Source organism: Saccopteryx leptura, chromosome 7, assembly GCF_036850995.1.
Source record: "Saccopteryx leptura isolate mSacLep1 chromosome 7, mSacLep1_pri_phased_curated, whole genome shotgun sequence".
Lineage (NCBI taxonomy): Eukaryota > Metazoa > Chordata > Mammalia > Chiroptera > Emballonuridae > Saccopteryx > Saccopteryx leptura.
This window is the reverse complement of record NC_089509.1, coordinates 8,396,728-8,412,073: the sequence shown is the minus strand read 5'-3', so window position 1 is coordinate 8,412,073 and position 15,346 is coordinate 8,396,728. Positions and strand designations below refer to the sequence as shown.

At 40.9% G+C, this 15,346-nt stretch overlaps 1 protein-coding gene across 8 annotated transcripts in view; it reads left to right on the top strand.

Moving 5' to 3' along the window:
• Positions 1-15,346, top strand: part of PTPN4 (protein tyrosine phosphatase non-receptor type 4) — a 218,024-nt gene that overhangs the window by 60,417 nt on the left and 142,261 nt on the right. For 6 of the 8 annotated variants that reach the window (XR_010746663.1, XM_066346559.1, XM_066346560.1 and 3 more), the window contains 3 exons: positions 12,675-12,719; positions 12,983-13,035; positions 13,391-13,511. Coding sequence is in view for 7 of the 8 variants with exons in the window: in XM_066346559.1 (XP_066202656.1) it covers positions 12,675-12,719; positions 12,983-13,035; positions 13,391-13,511 (219 nt within the window). In the remaining variant the exon portion in view is untranslated. The remainder of the gene's footprint in view (positions 1-12,674; positions 12,720-12,982; positions 13,036-13,390; positions 13,512-15,346) is intronic. The other 2 variants (XM_066346563.1, XM_066346561.1) reach the window with 1 other exon arrangement.

Genomic DNA, 15,346 nt, shown 5'->3' with positions numbered 1-15,346 from the left:
ATCTCTCCTCTTTCATTTTGGATTTTATTTATTTGAGTCCTGTGCCTTTTTTCCTTGGTGAGTCTTGCCAAGGGTTTGTCAATTTTGTTGATCTTTTCAAAGAACCAGCTCCTTGTTTTATTGATTTTTTCTATAGTTTTTCTGTTCTCTATTTCATTTATTTCTGCTCTGATTTTTATTATCTCCTTTCTTCGGCTGGTTTTGGGTTGTCTTTGTTCTTCTTTTTCTAGTTCCTGAAGGTGTGAAGTTAAGTGGTTTACTTCGGCTCTCTCTTGTTTGTTCATATAGGCCTGAAGTGATATGAACTTTCCTCTTATTACTGCTTTTGCTGCATCCCAGAGATTCTGATATGTCGTATTGTCATTTTCATTTGTCTGTATATATCTTTTGATCTCTGCGCTTATTTCTTCTTTGACCCATTCATTTTTTAGAAGTATGTTGTTTAGTTTCCACATTTTTGTGGGTTTTCCCCCCTCTTTTTTGCAGTTGAATTCTAGTTTCAAGGCTTTATGATCAGAAAATATGCTTGGTACAATTTCAATTTTTCTAAATTTGCTGATATTGTCTTTGTGGCCCAACATATGGTCAATTCTTGAGAATGTTCCATGTACACTAGAGAAAAATGTATACTCTGTCGCTTTGGGATGAAGTGTCCTGTAGATGTCTATCATATCCAGGTGTTCTAGTATTTCGTTTAAGGCCACTATATCTTTATTGATTCTCTGTTTCGATGACCGATCTAGAGCCGTCAGCGGTGTACTGAGGTCTCCAAGTATGATTGTATTTTTGTTAGTTTTTGTTTTAAGGTCAATAAGTAGCTGTCTTATATATTTTGGTGCTCCTTGGTTTGGTGCATATATATTAAGGATTGTTATGTCTTCTTGATTCAACTTCCCCTTAATCATTATGAAATGACCATTTTTGTCTCTGAGTACTTTTTCTGTCTTGTAGTCAGCATTATTAGATATGAGTATTGCTACGCCTGCTTTTTTTTGGGTGTTGTTTGCTTGGAGTATTGTTTTCCAGCCTTTCACTTTGAATTTGTTTTTATCCTTGTTGCTTAGATGTGTTTCTTGTAGGCAGCATTTAGTTGGATTTTCTTTTTTAATCCATTCTGCTACTCTGTGTCTTTTTATTGGTAAGTTTAATCCATTTACATTTAGTGTAGTTATTGACACTTGTGGGTTCCCTACTGCCATTTTATAAATTGCTTTCTGTTAGTTTTGTATCTTGTTTGATTCTTCTCTTTTGTTTTTCTATCATTTGTTTTTGTTTGTTTGTGTTCCATACTTCTTTCCTCTGTTGCTACCTTTTTTAAGTCAAGTGTTTTTGTGGTGGTTTTTTCAAGGGTGGTTACCATTAAGTAATGAAAAGGGTACCTACCATATTCATTGTAGTACCCTATCTTATGAGTATTTCTGCACTTCATCGTCCTTTGCTACTGTTAATCTCCATCCTCTCCCCCCTTTTTTTTCTTTGTTGTCACAGTTTAAGTTTGGTTTTATTGTGTTCTTGGTGGAGCTGTTACTTGGGGTGTTGTTTTCTTTTGTTCTTTGAATCTGGTTGGAAAACCCCCTTTAGTATTTCCTGGAGTGGGGGCTTTCTGCTGATAAATTCTCTCATCTTTTCTGTATTTGTGAATGTTTTTATATCTCCTTCATATTTGAAGGATAGCTTTGATGGGTCTAGTATTCTTGGCTGAAAGTTCCTCTCTTTCAGGGCTTTAAATATTGGGGTCCACTCTCTTCTAGCTTGTAGAGTTTCTGCTGAGAAATCTGATGATAATCTAATAGGCCTTCCTTTATATGTTGTACTCTTCTTTTCCCTGGCTGCCTTGAAAATTTTTTCTTTGTCATTGGTTTGTGTCATCTTTATTATGATGTGCCTTGGAGTGGGTTTGTTGGGGTTAAGAAAACTCGGTGTTCTGTTTGCTTCTTGAATTTGAGGCTTTAGTTCTTTCCACAGGCTTGGGAAGTTCTCATCTATTATTTGTTTGAGTATATTCTCCATTCCATTTTCTTTCTCTTCTCCCTCTGATATACCTATTATTCTTATGTTATTCTTTCTGATGGCGTCAGACAATTCCTGTAGGGCTTTCTCATTTTTTATTATTTTTAAGTCTCTTTCTTCTTCTCTCTGTTGTGCCTCAAGTTGTTTGCCTTCTATTTCACTAATCCTGTCTTCAATCTGGGCTGTTCTGTTAGCTAAGCTTGTTACCTCCTTTTTCAGCTCGTGAATTGAGTTTTTCATTTCTGTTTGATTTGTTTTTATAGTTTCAATTTCCTTGGTAATATATTCTTTGTGTTCATTGAGTTGTTTTCTGATCTCCCTAAATTGCCTTTCTGTGTTTTCTTGTATATCTCTGAGTATTTTTAAGATTTCTATTTTAAATTCTCTGTCATTTAGCTCCAAGGCTTCCAATATGTTAAGTCTTTTCTCCATAGATTTTTCCACATTTATTTATTTGTGTTACCTCTCTTTCTTTTGTATCCATAATGTTCGATTTCCTCTTTCTTATTGGCATCTGAGGGTGGTCTTGTTGATAGCACTAATTAGAATTAATAAAGAGTAAAAAGTAAAAAAAAAAAAAAAAAAGGTAAAACACCCCACAAAAAAAAAAAAAAAAAGTAATAATTTATTATTTACCCCTTTTTTCTTTGTTCTCTTTCCCTCCTCTCCCCTCCTCAGGGAAATATCGTGATGACCTGTGAATTATATTATGCTAAATGGAACAAAAACTGCCTATAATGGAGGGCCTGATTTGGGTTGAAGAGTTCAAGGGGCAAAAAAAGGGAGTAGGGACCTACTAAATGCAAAAAAAATAAATAAAAAAAATAAAAAAAGGAAGAAAATCTTAGACAAGCATAAGATGATTTGCTTGTAAGTGATGGTCGACTAAGAGATATAATGAGAGGGATAAGAGGGAACCAGAAAAAAGGAGGAAAAAAAAGAATAATAAAGAAGAAAAAACTAAAAATAATAAGTAAAAATCTGTTGTATTAAGTGGAGTGAAGACTAAATACAATGGAGACCTTGGGTTGGGAGGAATGCTAGTGAGTTAAAAAGCAACGTAAAAAGTACCCAAAATGCCACAAAAATAAACAAACAAACAATAAAAAAACAAAAACAAAAGCGAAAAAGAAAAATGAAGCCAAAAAAAAAACCTTGAGTCCCAAATTAACTAATTTGTTCGTGATTGAGGATTAAATGGGAGGAAAGTAAAACGAGAAAAGAAAAAACGAATAGAAAGGAAAAAATAAGAAAAAGAGAAAAACGAAGGAAGAAAAAAAAAAGGAAGAGAAAAAAACAAAATAAAGCAAAACAAAAAGAAAAAAACAAAAGAGGAGAGAGTGAGAGTTAAGTGTTTTGGAGTATAACCTTAAAGGAGGGTGAGGATGAAGAAGAGAAATAAAATGTAACACTCATGAGTAGTGTAGTTCAAGAAAAGGGAAGCATAAGATGGGCAGAGAATAGAAGGACCGAGGTGGAGGAAATAGAAATAATAATATTAAAGGCAATAAGATAGAAGAAACAAACAACAACAACAAAAAAATTAGTGGAACAAGTTGTAAAGTCTGTGGATTTTTCTTGATTTTGAGAGGTTAACTTCTTCCTTTTTCTTTTCTCTCCCTTTTCCTGGTTGGTGACTCTGTACCCCAGGCTCTGCCCCTGTGTCACACTTAGGTAGGGATTTGCAGTTGATGGGATTCTATGGCAATGTCATATAATTGGCTTTAGTCTTGCTGGTAGTCAAGGCTTGTTGGCGTTTGCAGGGTCCAATGATGAGAGAGTTTGCTTTCCTGGAGTCTCTCTCCTAGTCCCCCCTTCCTGAATTAGCAGCCTGGTGATCCCGGTATAAGGCTGCAACTGCTTCTGCCTGGGGAGTAAGAGGCTCAAAGAGCTGGGAAATCCCCACTCTATCCCCACTCAGCGCAAGGCTTTGGGAAAGGCTCTGGCAGTCAGAGCCTCCAGTGTAATCAGGCAGGCAGAAGTGGGAGTCAGTTGTTGTCAACGTGACTGTTTAGCACCTAGCATTCAGTTGGACCACTCAACCCAGGCTTTCCACACTTTGTAGCCTGTTTTGGTTGGGAAGAAGAGGCACTAGTCTCTGCTTGCGACTAGTGTAGTATAGATCTTATTATCTGCCAAGTCCCTCTTGTTAGCGTTTATCCCTGAATATGGAGGCTCTATCAATCAGAAGTTGCCCCCGCCCCTTTAGCGAGAGGCACTAAAAAATATCACGCCTCTTGTCTTGGATCGCTGAACTGAGAGAGATCTTATCAATTAGAACCCGTGGGTGCGCAGATTTCATGGGTTAAGCTAATTTCAGTAATTGGGTCCGCAGCTGTGCTCCCGAAGGTATTTCAGGCTGCCTGAGCGCCCCTCCCCCAAAGCTTGATTGTTACCTTGAATGGCTGGGTGAGTTGCCCCGCCCACAGAGAGAATCTCCCAAGTAGGGGAGACCGCCTTGGCGCCTCTCCTGCTCGCCCCGCCGCTGGCGGCTGGGACGCACTGGGCGCAGGATAATGGGGCACCCTGGGTGTGCAGGCCAGTAGGGCGCTCTGGGCGCGTGGATTGCCCAGGGCACGCGCACGAATGGGGTGCTCCGGGCACCGGTGGCTGGGGTCTCACTCGCAGTGCGCGGGCCGCTGGGAACGTTAGCGGTGCTCGGTCTGCAACCGGACCGGGCGCGCGCCGGCGGCTGCTCGCCGCTCCCGAGTGTGGGCGGTACTCGCTCTGCAACCAGACCGGGCGCGCGCTGGCGGCTGCTCGCCGCTCCCGAGTGTGGGCGGTGCTCGCTCTGCAACCGGACCGGGCGCGCTGGCGGTTGCTCGCCGCTCCCGAGTGTGGGCCGACTCACCGCAGGCGCACTCCCTCCACGGCTCCCGAGTGTGGGCGGTACTCGCTCTGCAACCGGACCGGGCGCGCGCCAGCGGCTGCTCGCCGCTCCCGAGTGTGGGCCGACTCACCACAGGCGCGCTCTCTCCGCGGCTTGAATGAACGTCTCTGCGGTAGCTTCCTCTACGCCCTCGTTTCTCAAATTCAAGTGATAACAGTCCTTTCGCTTTCAGTTTGTGTGGAACTCCGGAGTGCTCCGAGGATAAATTTTTCTGTTTCTAGTTGATAAATTTGTTGTGATTTTGGGGAGATCTGTCGGACGCGCTGCTCACGGCGCCATTTCCATAATCATCAGTTTTTCATTGCGACACCTTAGTTCATTGATTGCTTTCTCATATGTGCCTTGTCCATGGGCCTTGCTCGAGCCAGCAACCTTGGGTCCAAGCTGGTGAACTTTGCCCAAACTAGATGAGCCCACGCTCAAGCTGGCGACCGTGGGGTCTCGAACCTGGGTCCTCCACATCCCAGTCTGATGCTCTATCCACTGTGCTACCGCCTGGTCAGGCTGCAATTTCTTTATTTAGGTGCTTATTAAGTCCATTCATTGTAGCTCTGAAATCCTTAAGCTTCCTAACAATCATTATTTTAAACTCTGCTTCCGGTAATTTGGTTACTTCAGTCTCATTCAGTTCTTTTTCTGGTGATTTCTCCTGTTGATTCATGTGGATTACATTTCTCTATCCAATTTTTTCTGTGTGTGGTTTGCAAGCTTGTTGGGGTTGTCGGTCTGAGGTTAGTATATTGAATACAGCTCGTCCAGGTCTTTATCCCTCAGCCTCTGCTGGTTGCTTGGATTTTAGTTCTCATTAACTAGGAGAGCCGCTTAAAAGTCTTAATTTGTCTGCTGTTTGTTTGCTGAGCCCAGCAGGGAACTTCTGTGTTTAGGATGGGGTGGTGGGTGTGTCTTGCTCTTTGGCCCCAGTTGAAACTGTCCATGAATGCAGTGGTGGTTGCCTATGAGAACCAGAGATGTGGTCTGCCCAGTTACTCTCCAATGACGGGGCGCATTCTCTGTATCAGAAGGGGTGGTGTAGGTCAGGTCTTCCTGGAAACCTCAGTCAGTGCCCTTCCCCTTTACTTCTTCTTTCAGAACAGCCTTTTACGCTGACTGGAGCTGGAGAGCTTTTTGGAAGTGGGTTAACTGGCTCCATGCTATGCTTGTGCTGGATGGAGGGAGTGACCCTCCCCCCAGCTATGGCCACCTGGGCACTGGATAGTGACTCAGCTCAGGTATTCTTCCTGTCACTGTTTGTGTCCCCACTTCTCACTCTCCCCACTCTCCTCATGGAAGACCAGTCCTCTCAGCTCTCTTCTACCCCAGAGCCCTAGGAAAGTGGCTGTGAGCGATATTTTCTACGCTAGCCCTTTAAGGCTGCAACTTCTTCACCAGATGTTTCCTGCTGTTCTCTACACTCAATGCTGTCAGGCTGTCTCCTCCAATCTCTCAGTTTCTAGGCTGGGACTCCGGGCCTGGGATGGAGGACCCATGCCTCTCAGGGTCTTTCTCCCCACTAGACCCTGAGAAACCCTCTGTAACCTCATCTGCCCCTCGCTCCTGGGAACAGGAGAGCCTACACCATGTCACCACGTTTTCTAGCAGGATCGGTGTGGATTCTTCTGTGCTGGTGATTTTCAAGTCCTGTTCTTTTAGTCCAGAGTTGGTTTTTCATGATTATTGTTCTTAGATTAATTTGGTCCTGGGAGGTGGCAGTTTGTATGTCTGCCTACTCCGCTGACATCTTGGAATCTCTCCACCTGCAATGTGTTTTAATTGTAATTACTTCTAGGTTTGGAAGAGGTAATGACCGTGTGTGGGGAACCAGTGTTGGCCTGGCTCAATCTCCAGAGCTGCCAGCCCAGCTATGCCAGGCAGTCCTCTGCCTCCCACCTGGAGTCCTGGAGGAGTCTGGGTCAGGCAGGGGCTGCCAAGGGGCCTCTGCAGCGCTTGCCTCTTTTTTTATGATAGGAGAACTCAAGAATATTAGCCCTGGATTAGCCAGTCCTAACATTTGAAATTTTAATAGTTGTAATGCCAGTGGTCCAGGCCAGGCAGGTCCACATTGAATTCGGGCAGATGGTAGAAAAACTGCAGAGCCGGAAAGGGTTGGGCCATTCCATTTAACAAAGTCTCACAATGGTGACAAGCACACAGGCAGGAGAAACCGCCTCTCAGGCAAACAAACAGCATAATGGACCCTCACAGTGGCAGGCACGCAATCGACACATACGCAATCCCTGGTCTCTAACGTCTCTTGAGCACAAGCACCCATAGCCTTATGTAGATTATGCACACATGCCTCTGCCATGTGCTCATGCACTAATCAAGCAAAGTGCTTGCAGCTGGTACACCATTGAGCAAGCCTAACACAGCTGCCCCACACTGCCCCACAGGAGTCAAGGAATATGTGTCTCACTGATAAAATTAAGTGAAAATATCTTCCTGAAGTAAACAAAAGTAAAATCAAGTTTGATAATAATTGAAGAATTAATTTGTGCTTAGTCCATCAATCTAGAAAATTCTTTATTTTTCACTAGAAACAATGCATCATTTAAAAAATTATAATGGGCCCTGGCCAGTTGGCTGAGTGGTAGAACTTCAGCCCGGTGTGTGGAAATCTCAGTTTGATTCCTGGCCTGGGCACACAGGAGAAGCGACCATCTGCTTCTCCCCTTCCCCCACCCCTCTTTTTTCTCTCTATCTCTCTCTTCCTCTCCTGCAGTCAAGGCTCCACTGAAGCAAAGTTGGCCCGGGTGCTGAGGATGGCTCCATGGCCTCTGCCTCAGGTGCTAGAATGGCTCCAGTTGCAAAGTAGCAATGCCCCAGATGGGCAGAGCATTGTCCCCCAGTGAGCTTGCCAGGTGGATCCCAGTCGGGCACGTACGGGAGTCTGTCTCTCTGCCTCCCTGCTTCTCACTTTAGAAAAATACAATAAATAAGTAAAATAAATAAAATGGATTTATAATCTTGTAGCTGGGTGCTATTTGATAAAATGGGGTAAGTGGCTAGTTTTTATTTTAGTACCATAGTGTACATTGTACATCAGTGATTTCTGACCCTGATTACAAATTGGAATTACTGAGGGTGGTTCTTGCCTTAGCTACTCTCCTCGATACTCTGATTTAGTACGTCTCAGGTGGGACCTGTGCAGAGGCAGTACAATCTTCGCAAGTGATTCTGATATGCTACCAGGTTTAAGAAATACTCTTTTAAAACTTTTGTGCTTAGGTAGCCTTATTGTGATGGTCCTGATTAGTAATAAGACACCTTTAGCCACAGTTACTAAATTGTAAGGACTAGAATAAACTCTATAAAACAGGAAACCAATTACACTTCCTTACCTTGATATTCCATTTTAGGTTAGTGGTAAATATGAATGGACTTAACAGAGATCAAATTAAACATCTTTTATTATTGTTGGCATCATTGGAAATGGAATTTTCTCAGGAGTCATGAGAATACAAATGGCATTGCTTTCATGCTGTTTCAGTGCTTGGTGTTTAGTTTATGGTATTAGTGACTGAATTAGAAGGTTTTTTTACAGCTTAAAAAGGTGATATCTAGATTTACTTCAATTATTATTGTAATGCCGATTCCATACAGGTCTAAACTGAATCATACTCACAGCACCAGATGTTATGCCAGTGGTCAAGGCTAAGCAGGTTCACACTGGATTTGGGCAGAGTACAGAAGAACCATGGAGCCAAAAGGCGTTGGGCCATTCCTGTTTATTGGATCTTCTCAAGAGTGGGCAAGTAAACAGGCAGGGGAATGAACACTTCTCACAGCTGCCAACAGGCAAACCACCCCTCGTGGTGGTAGGCAAGCAATCTGCACACAGGGAAAGTATCCATAGCTTTATATAGGCCACACACACACGTTTCTGCCACATGGCCATGCAGAGTGCTTGTTGTAGGAAAACAAGTGAACTAGCTAACCACAGCTGTTTTCCTTACAATTATTATTATATTTTAAAGGTCTTAATTGTCTTTAAAAAGTTGGCTTTTGTCTTTCTATTTAGGGGTCCCGGGGGGATACTCATACTAGGCAAGTGATTCTGTTTTCTTTTCACAAATACAGAAACTAAGGCTCAGCCAAATTTTAAGTTAATTTCCCGAAGATCACATGCTGGCTGATTTTAGGACTAATCATTTAGGTTTAGCTTATTCTGGTTTCTACTAGTCATTACTTAATGACGAGTATGTGAATTAAATTCAGCAAGCTGTAGGTATTATTTGTGTAACTTTTATTTTATGTCGAGGATTTACATGACCTTTCTATCCTAGCTGTAAGATTATTTTTCTCTAGAAAACTTTAACTTTTAATTATGAAACTAAGTAGGCTAGAAATATGTTGTCTTAGACTGAGTAAATAATAATATTTGTAATATTATGTATTAATCCTCAGGGGCTTTATTAATATATAAAGCCAAGGTATTTGTATCAACATTTTATTTTCAAGTTCTAATAAATATCTGATTCTCTGAAAGCCTTAAATTTTATTCTTTAGTAATTTGAATTATCCTGTAGCTCTTTAATGACTTAAATCAACCAATCAACTAAAAAATTTTAATGATTTTTGACTCTTGGAGTATGTATACTTTTGTAGTAGTATCAAATAAAAATGTTTAAATTCCCTATTTAAACATTTAAAGCCACAAATTTGGCCTTCTGTAACATACAATGCAGGTGGTTTTGCCCTAGTATTGACACATATATAAGAGGATGACTTCATCTACTAGCAGGGACAGGCCAATGCCATCTTGTAAGCAACTCCAGTGTTCTTGATACCGAATACTTATATTTTTGTTGGTTTTAAGGAAAATTGGGTACTTGGCAGTTCTAATAGTAAAGCAATAGTAGGGAAAGGAACTTAATGTGGTGGGGTTTTTTCCTGATCAAAGAGAGCTTTCTTAACTCAAATGAAGATGGAAAGGTGCTCTTCTATAGTTAGTAGCTTCTTGCTGCCTAATAAGATAACACATAGGCCTGTCCTTGCAGTTGGCTTTCTGTCTCAGCAGAAAGAGTGACTTTCTTTAGCTGATCTCTAGTGCATTACTACTGCCAGCTCTCCTATGTCTGTTTGCCATGCTTCTCAGTCCTGCTTTCTACATACTCCAGTCCTTAGAGTAGATCTCTCTTATCTTCTCCCTTGGTCATGTAACTCTTTTAGAACTTTAGTAGGAGTTTTATAGTGGATCTAATCGAAACAACATATTTGCAGTGCCTCTCTCAGTTCCTGAGATTAGTATTAGAGGAGAGAGCAGAGAAAGGAGAACAGAGAAAGGCCATGTAGAGGAGAAGAGAAGCAGCCAAGATCACGGAGTGCTAAAGGAGAAGCCAGTTTGTGCAGAGAGAAGGAGAAGGTAAACAGAGGTGAATGAGACTGGTGAGGTAGAAACCTTTGATTCTAGGAAACTCGGCTAAGTCATTGGCTTTGGGAGCCCTGAATGGAAAAGGAAGTGTTTTCCACTGTGTGTATTTCTTGCCTGCCTGGTGCAAGCTAGGATTAAAGCTAATGGCCCACCAGTTCTTGGCTCCATTGTTTCATTGCCGTCTGTCCGAATCTAATGTGAACCTGCATGGACCAGGTGGCTGTGATGGTGGCCGTGGCCACTGGCTTTACATTTGGCATAGTCTGTGGTAGGATTCAGAATTCAGTATGGAGCCACCACCGCCTTTGAGCGGTGGAGTAGAGGACTGGCTGCTGTTATGGTTCCCCATGGCTGTCCTTTTGGGGGCCGTAGGCTGGCTGACTTTTACAGCCATGTGTGAGGAAACTGAGAGTTCTGTGGAAGAGGCTGCCCGGGACCTGCAAACCGAGCAGTGGAAGGAGCTGGAGCAAACGTGGGAGAAAGAGATGCCGATCCTGGAGCTGGAAGCAAGCACTGGAGAAGGAGGCCGACCAGTTTCATGAAATTCGCCTGGAAATGGAGCAGCCGCTGGAGAAGGAATCACAGGTTCATGAGTTGCAATTTGCCCTGGATATTGTGGAAAGCCAGCAGTGGCGGGAGGCTGGGGCTGAGGCCGGGCCTGGGGCTGCAAGGCCAGCAGCAGGAGCTGATATTTTCAGTTCCTCTTTGGAGGATGAGGAGAATCGGGCTGGAGTTGCAATCTGCAGTCTCCAGAATGTGAGAGCCCAGCAGCAAGGAGTACATGCTGTGCCCCTGGTAGGTCTGCAATTTTGGGACATCGGGATGGATGCCATCATGCTCTCCAGAGCAGAGATGGAAATGCTGTCTGCCATTGCCACGTGCTCCTCCTTGGGACAGTGTAATACCTGCCAGGACGGCAGGGATGAGGGGGGTGGCTGAGGCCCCTTGTGCTTGGACTGATTCCTGGACTATGACCAGAGTGGGCACTGGCTTCTTTGTTGGATGGACTTACGGATTTTGGACAATGTGAAATACCCTGATTGGGGTGGAGGGCAGCTTTGCTGGAAGCACACTCCTGCCCCAGGAGGCTTTTCCCATGGCTAGAAAGAAGTCAGAGGACATTTTGTGCTTCTGGCAAAGTGCTCAGAGACTGGTGAAGTGTATCTTTGTAATTGTTGAAATTGTATGATTTGTCATGTTCTTGTAATTTGTGTAATGTGCCTAATTTCCTTGTGCAGGAATACCTGTGCTTTAGATTGTGAAGTGAGCAAAAGGGGTGGACTGTTGGTCAAATAAATTTGTAAATATGATATATAGGTTTGCTCGCTTATCGTTTGCATTGGGTGTGGGGACAGGCTGTAAGCAGGCAGGGTTGTTATACCCTAAGGCTTAGTTTTAAGACTAAGCCTTTCCCACCCTAAGTGACTTTGTATCAGAGTCTTTCTTTGTTTGTATATTGGATTAAAGGTTTTGATTTCTACACTATAAAATGGGGCAGACTGGGAACTTGCTCTCTCTCAGTGCCTGAGATTAGTATTAGAGGAGAGAGCAGAGAAAGGAGAGCAGAGAAAGGCCATGTGGAGGAGAGGAGAAGCAGCCAAGATGGCGGAATGCTGAAGAAGAAGCCAGTTTGTGCAGAGAGGAGATGGGGAACAGAGGTGAATGAGACTGGTGAGGTTAGAAACCTTTGATTCTAGGAAACTTGAATAAGTCAGTGGCTTTGGGAGCCCTGAATGGAAAGGGAAGTGTTTTCCCACTGTGTGTATTTCTTGCCCGCTGGGTGCAAGCTAAGATTAAAGATAATGGCCCACCAGTTATTGGCTCCATTGTTTAAAAAAAAAAAAAAAGATTTGCAGTACAAAATTTCATTTACCAAAGAATTTTAAAACTTTGTGTTGGGAAAACAGGTGTATTAGGCTGGCTTGCTTGCACTTTGATTGATTAGTGCGTGAGCACAGGGCAGGGCCACATGTGCATAACCTATGTAAGGCTACGTACAGGTGCTTTGACTTAAGGCGGGTTGCAGATTTTCTGCCCACCACTGCTAGGGGCCGTTTTACTGTTTGTTCACCTCTACCATGAAAAGTGATATTCCCCTTCCTGTTTGCTCATCCGCCGTTGTGAGAATCTATTAAACAGGAATGGCCCAACGCTTTCTGGCTCTACTGTTTCTCTACCATCTGCCTGAATCCAATGGGAACCTGCCTGGCCTTTGCCACCAGCATTACACTTGGGTTCATGAATTTATGAAAGCTTATTTTAAAATATCTTTTCATGTGTTAATATGTATGTTGTAAAAGCAGATACTTAGATATTCAATTTTATTTGTTAATGTAAGTATACAGATTTAAATCTTTAAATGTTATAATTCCAGTAAATTCTATCTTTTTTTTTTCTTTTAAGGTACCAGTATTTTTTGCAAATTAAACAAGACATTCTTACTGGAAGGTGGGCTATTTCAAATTTTTAGTAATGGGGTTTAAAAATACTCTTAATTGTGTATTATTGAAGGAATTCATGATCTTTGCAAACAAATTATCGAAAAAAGTTACATAAAACACGAATTCCTTTTATCAAATAAATTTATTATTTATTAATTAAAATATAAGTCACATGAAAATTTTAAGTGTGAAGAGTATAATATAAATATAATGCTTTTGAAATGATTGTGTGTAACTTTGGGTTATATATTTTCTGTTTTGTTTTATTAGATTGCTCTGTCCTTATAATACTGCTGCCCTTTTGGCTTCATTTGCTGTTCAGTGTAAGTATCAGCCCAGTTTTGAGGCAGATGACATATAATTGCATAGTCTGTGTTGATGATACATTGTCTTTAATGTATAATGTTTTTAGACATAAGTTACAAGAAGAAAGTGACTGCAGAGGAAAAGTAATGAACATCCAATTAGCTAACAATTACTTTTATTCAAAAATATTTTTTTGAAGTTGTTTGAGATCTAGAAGAATATTATATGCATTGTTATAACTTGTTTAAATGCTAACAGCAGAAACAAATATTTTACTGGCACAAATATAATGGAATACATGATATTGCTGATTTGACTATAAAAATTAAAAACTGTGTTTATTAAAGTGAACATTTTTCTTCTATTTATTAGCTGAACTTGGAGACTACAATCAGTCAGAAAACTTGACAGGCTACCTCTCAGATTATTCTTTCATTCCTAATCAACCTCAAGATTTTGAAAAAGAAATTGCAAAATTACATCAGCAACATACGTAAGGATTTATTTACTTTTCTGCTTATTTGGTAAACTTAAAACATTTTTTAAATTTATTGGTTTTTAGAGAGAGGAAGGGGGGGAGAGAGAGAAACATGAATTTGTTGTTTCACTTATTTATGCATTCATTGTTTGATTCTTGTATGTGCTCTGGCCGGGAATCAAACCCACAACCTTGACAAATGGGTACAATGCTCTAACCAACTGAGGTGCCTGGCCAAAGCTTGGTATACTTCTTAATGGTATCTTTTCTAAAGAAATGTTTTAAATTATTTCTAATTTGATTGTTATGTTTTTTTAATATAGAAGTTACTATTATGTAAAATACGGGGTGGGGCAAAGGTAGGTTTACAGTTGTGAGTATACAAAACAGTTTGTTCTCGAGTTTTATTTATTATTATTACATTATTTTCCATACAAACAACTGTAAAACTATTTTTGCTCCCTCCCTATAATATAAAGAAATTAGATCTCTGTAAAAGAAAAATCATTGCTTATTTCATATGACTTGTTTTTATTTCTGTTAAGAACTATAAAACTGTATGTTAACAGAAATTTATTTGCTATTATAAAACGTTGCCAATTTTCATTACATAGAGTCTTTGTTATATATTGTTTTTTATTTTATATATAAAGTTTTATTTGTTATAGAAAGTTACCAGGAATATATACATAAAGTTTTTATTTTCTTAAGTGAGAAGTGGGGAGGCAGAGAGACAGAATCCCGCATGTGCCCTGACCAAGATCGCCCAGCAAGCCTCCTATGGGGCGATGCTTTGCCCATCTGGTGCCACTGCTCTATTGCTCAGACAACTGAGCTATATAGCATCTGAGGTGAGGCCATAGAGCCATTTTCAGAGCCTGGGGCCAAATTGCTCCAACCAAGCCATGGTGCTATGGAAGGGGAAGAGAGGGACAGAGATAGAATGGGGAGAGAGGGAAGGGTGGAGAAGCAGATGGTTGCTGCTTCTGTGTTCCCTGACCGGGAATTGAACCATGGACATCCACATGCCAGCCCAGCGCTCTACCACTGAGCCAACTAGTCAAGGCTATAAAGTTTTTATTCTATAAAAATACCAGGACTTTTAGAATATTAATAGTGTGTTCACAAGCTTCTTAGCAATTTTTTCTCAATTTTTAGCTATATGAAAGGAATCATTTTTGTTTAATAGTGAGCCAATAGGAAAAAAGAAACTTTATGTAATACTAATTTAAAAAATAGTTCTTTAAAGACAGTAGCAATTTTTTACTCATAGCAGTTTTCAATTTTGATATTTTGTGAGTACAATTTTGTTACGTAAATTTTTTTCATGAAGATAGCTATTTTGAATAGAAGGTAATATTGTTTACTGGGTCAGAGTTCAGTTTTACCTTAACCTGTTATTCCAAATACTCATTTAGAAACTAAGTGTTGCATATTGGCTAAGAGTGTGAACAGGCTTCAGATTGCCTGGATTGAAATTTTGGTAATGTTACTTTTTGTCATTTATCCTTGGCCAGATTGTTCTGTCTGCTTCTCTGTTTCCTTATATTATATGTAAATTTAGAATAATAATAGTTACCTGCCTCTGGAGTTATTACAAGGATTAAGTAAGTTAATATTCAGAATGGTGCCTAGCACATTGTAAGCACTGAAGAAATATTAGCTCTTATTCTTAAAGAAACTACTTTTATTTGGTAATAGCCAATGTATCTAAAACAGGTTGGCAAACCTTAGCTCACTGCCTATTTTGGATTGGCCCATGAAATAAGAATGGTTTGTACAGCTTAAAAGACTGGAAACATTTTTTTAGAAAAATAACATTTTATGGCACATGAGATTTTGAGAAATTC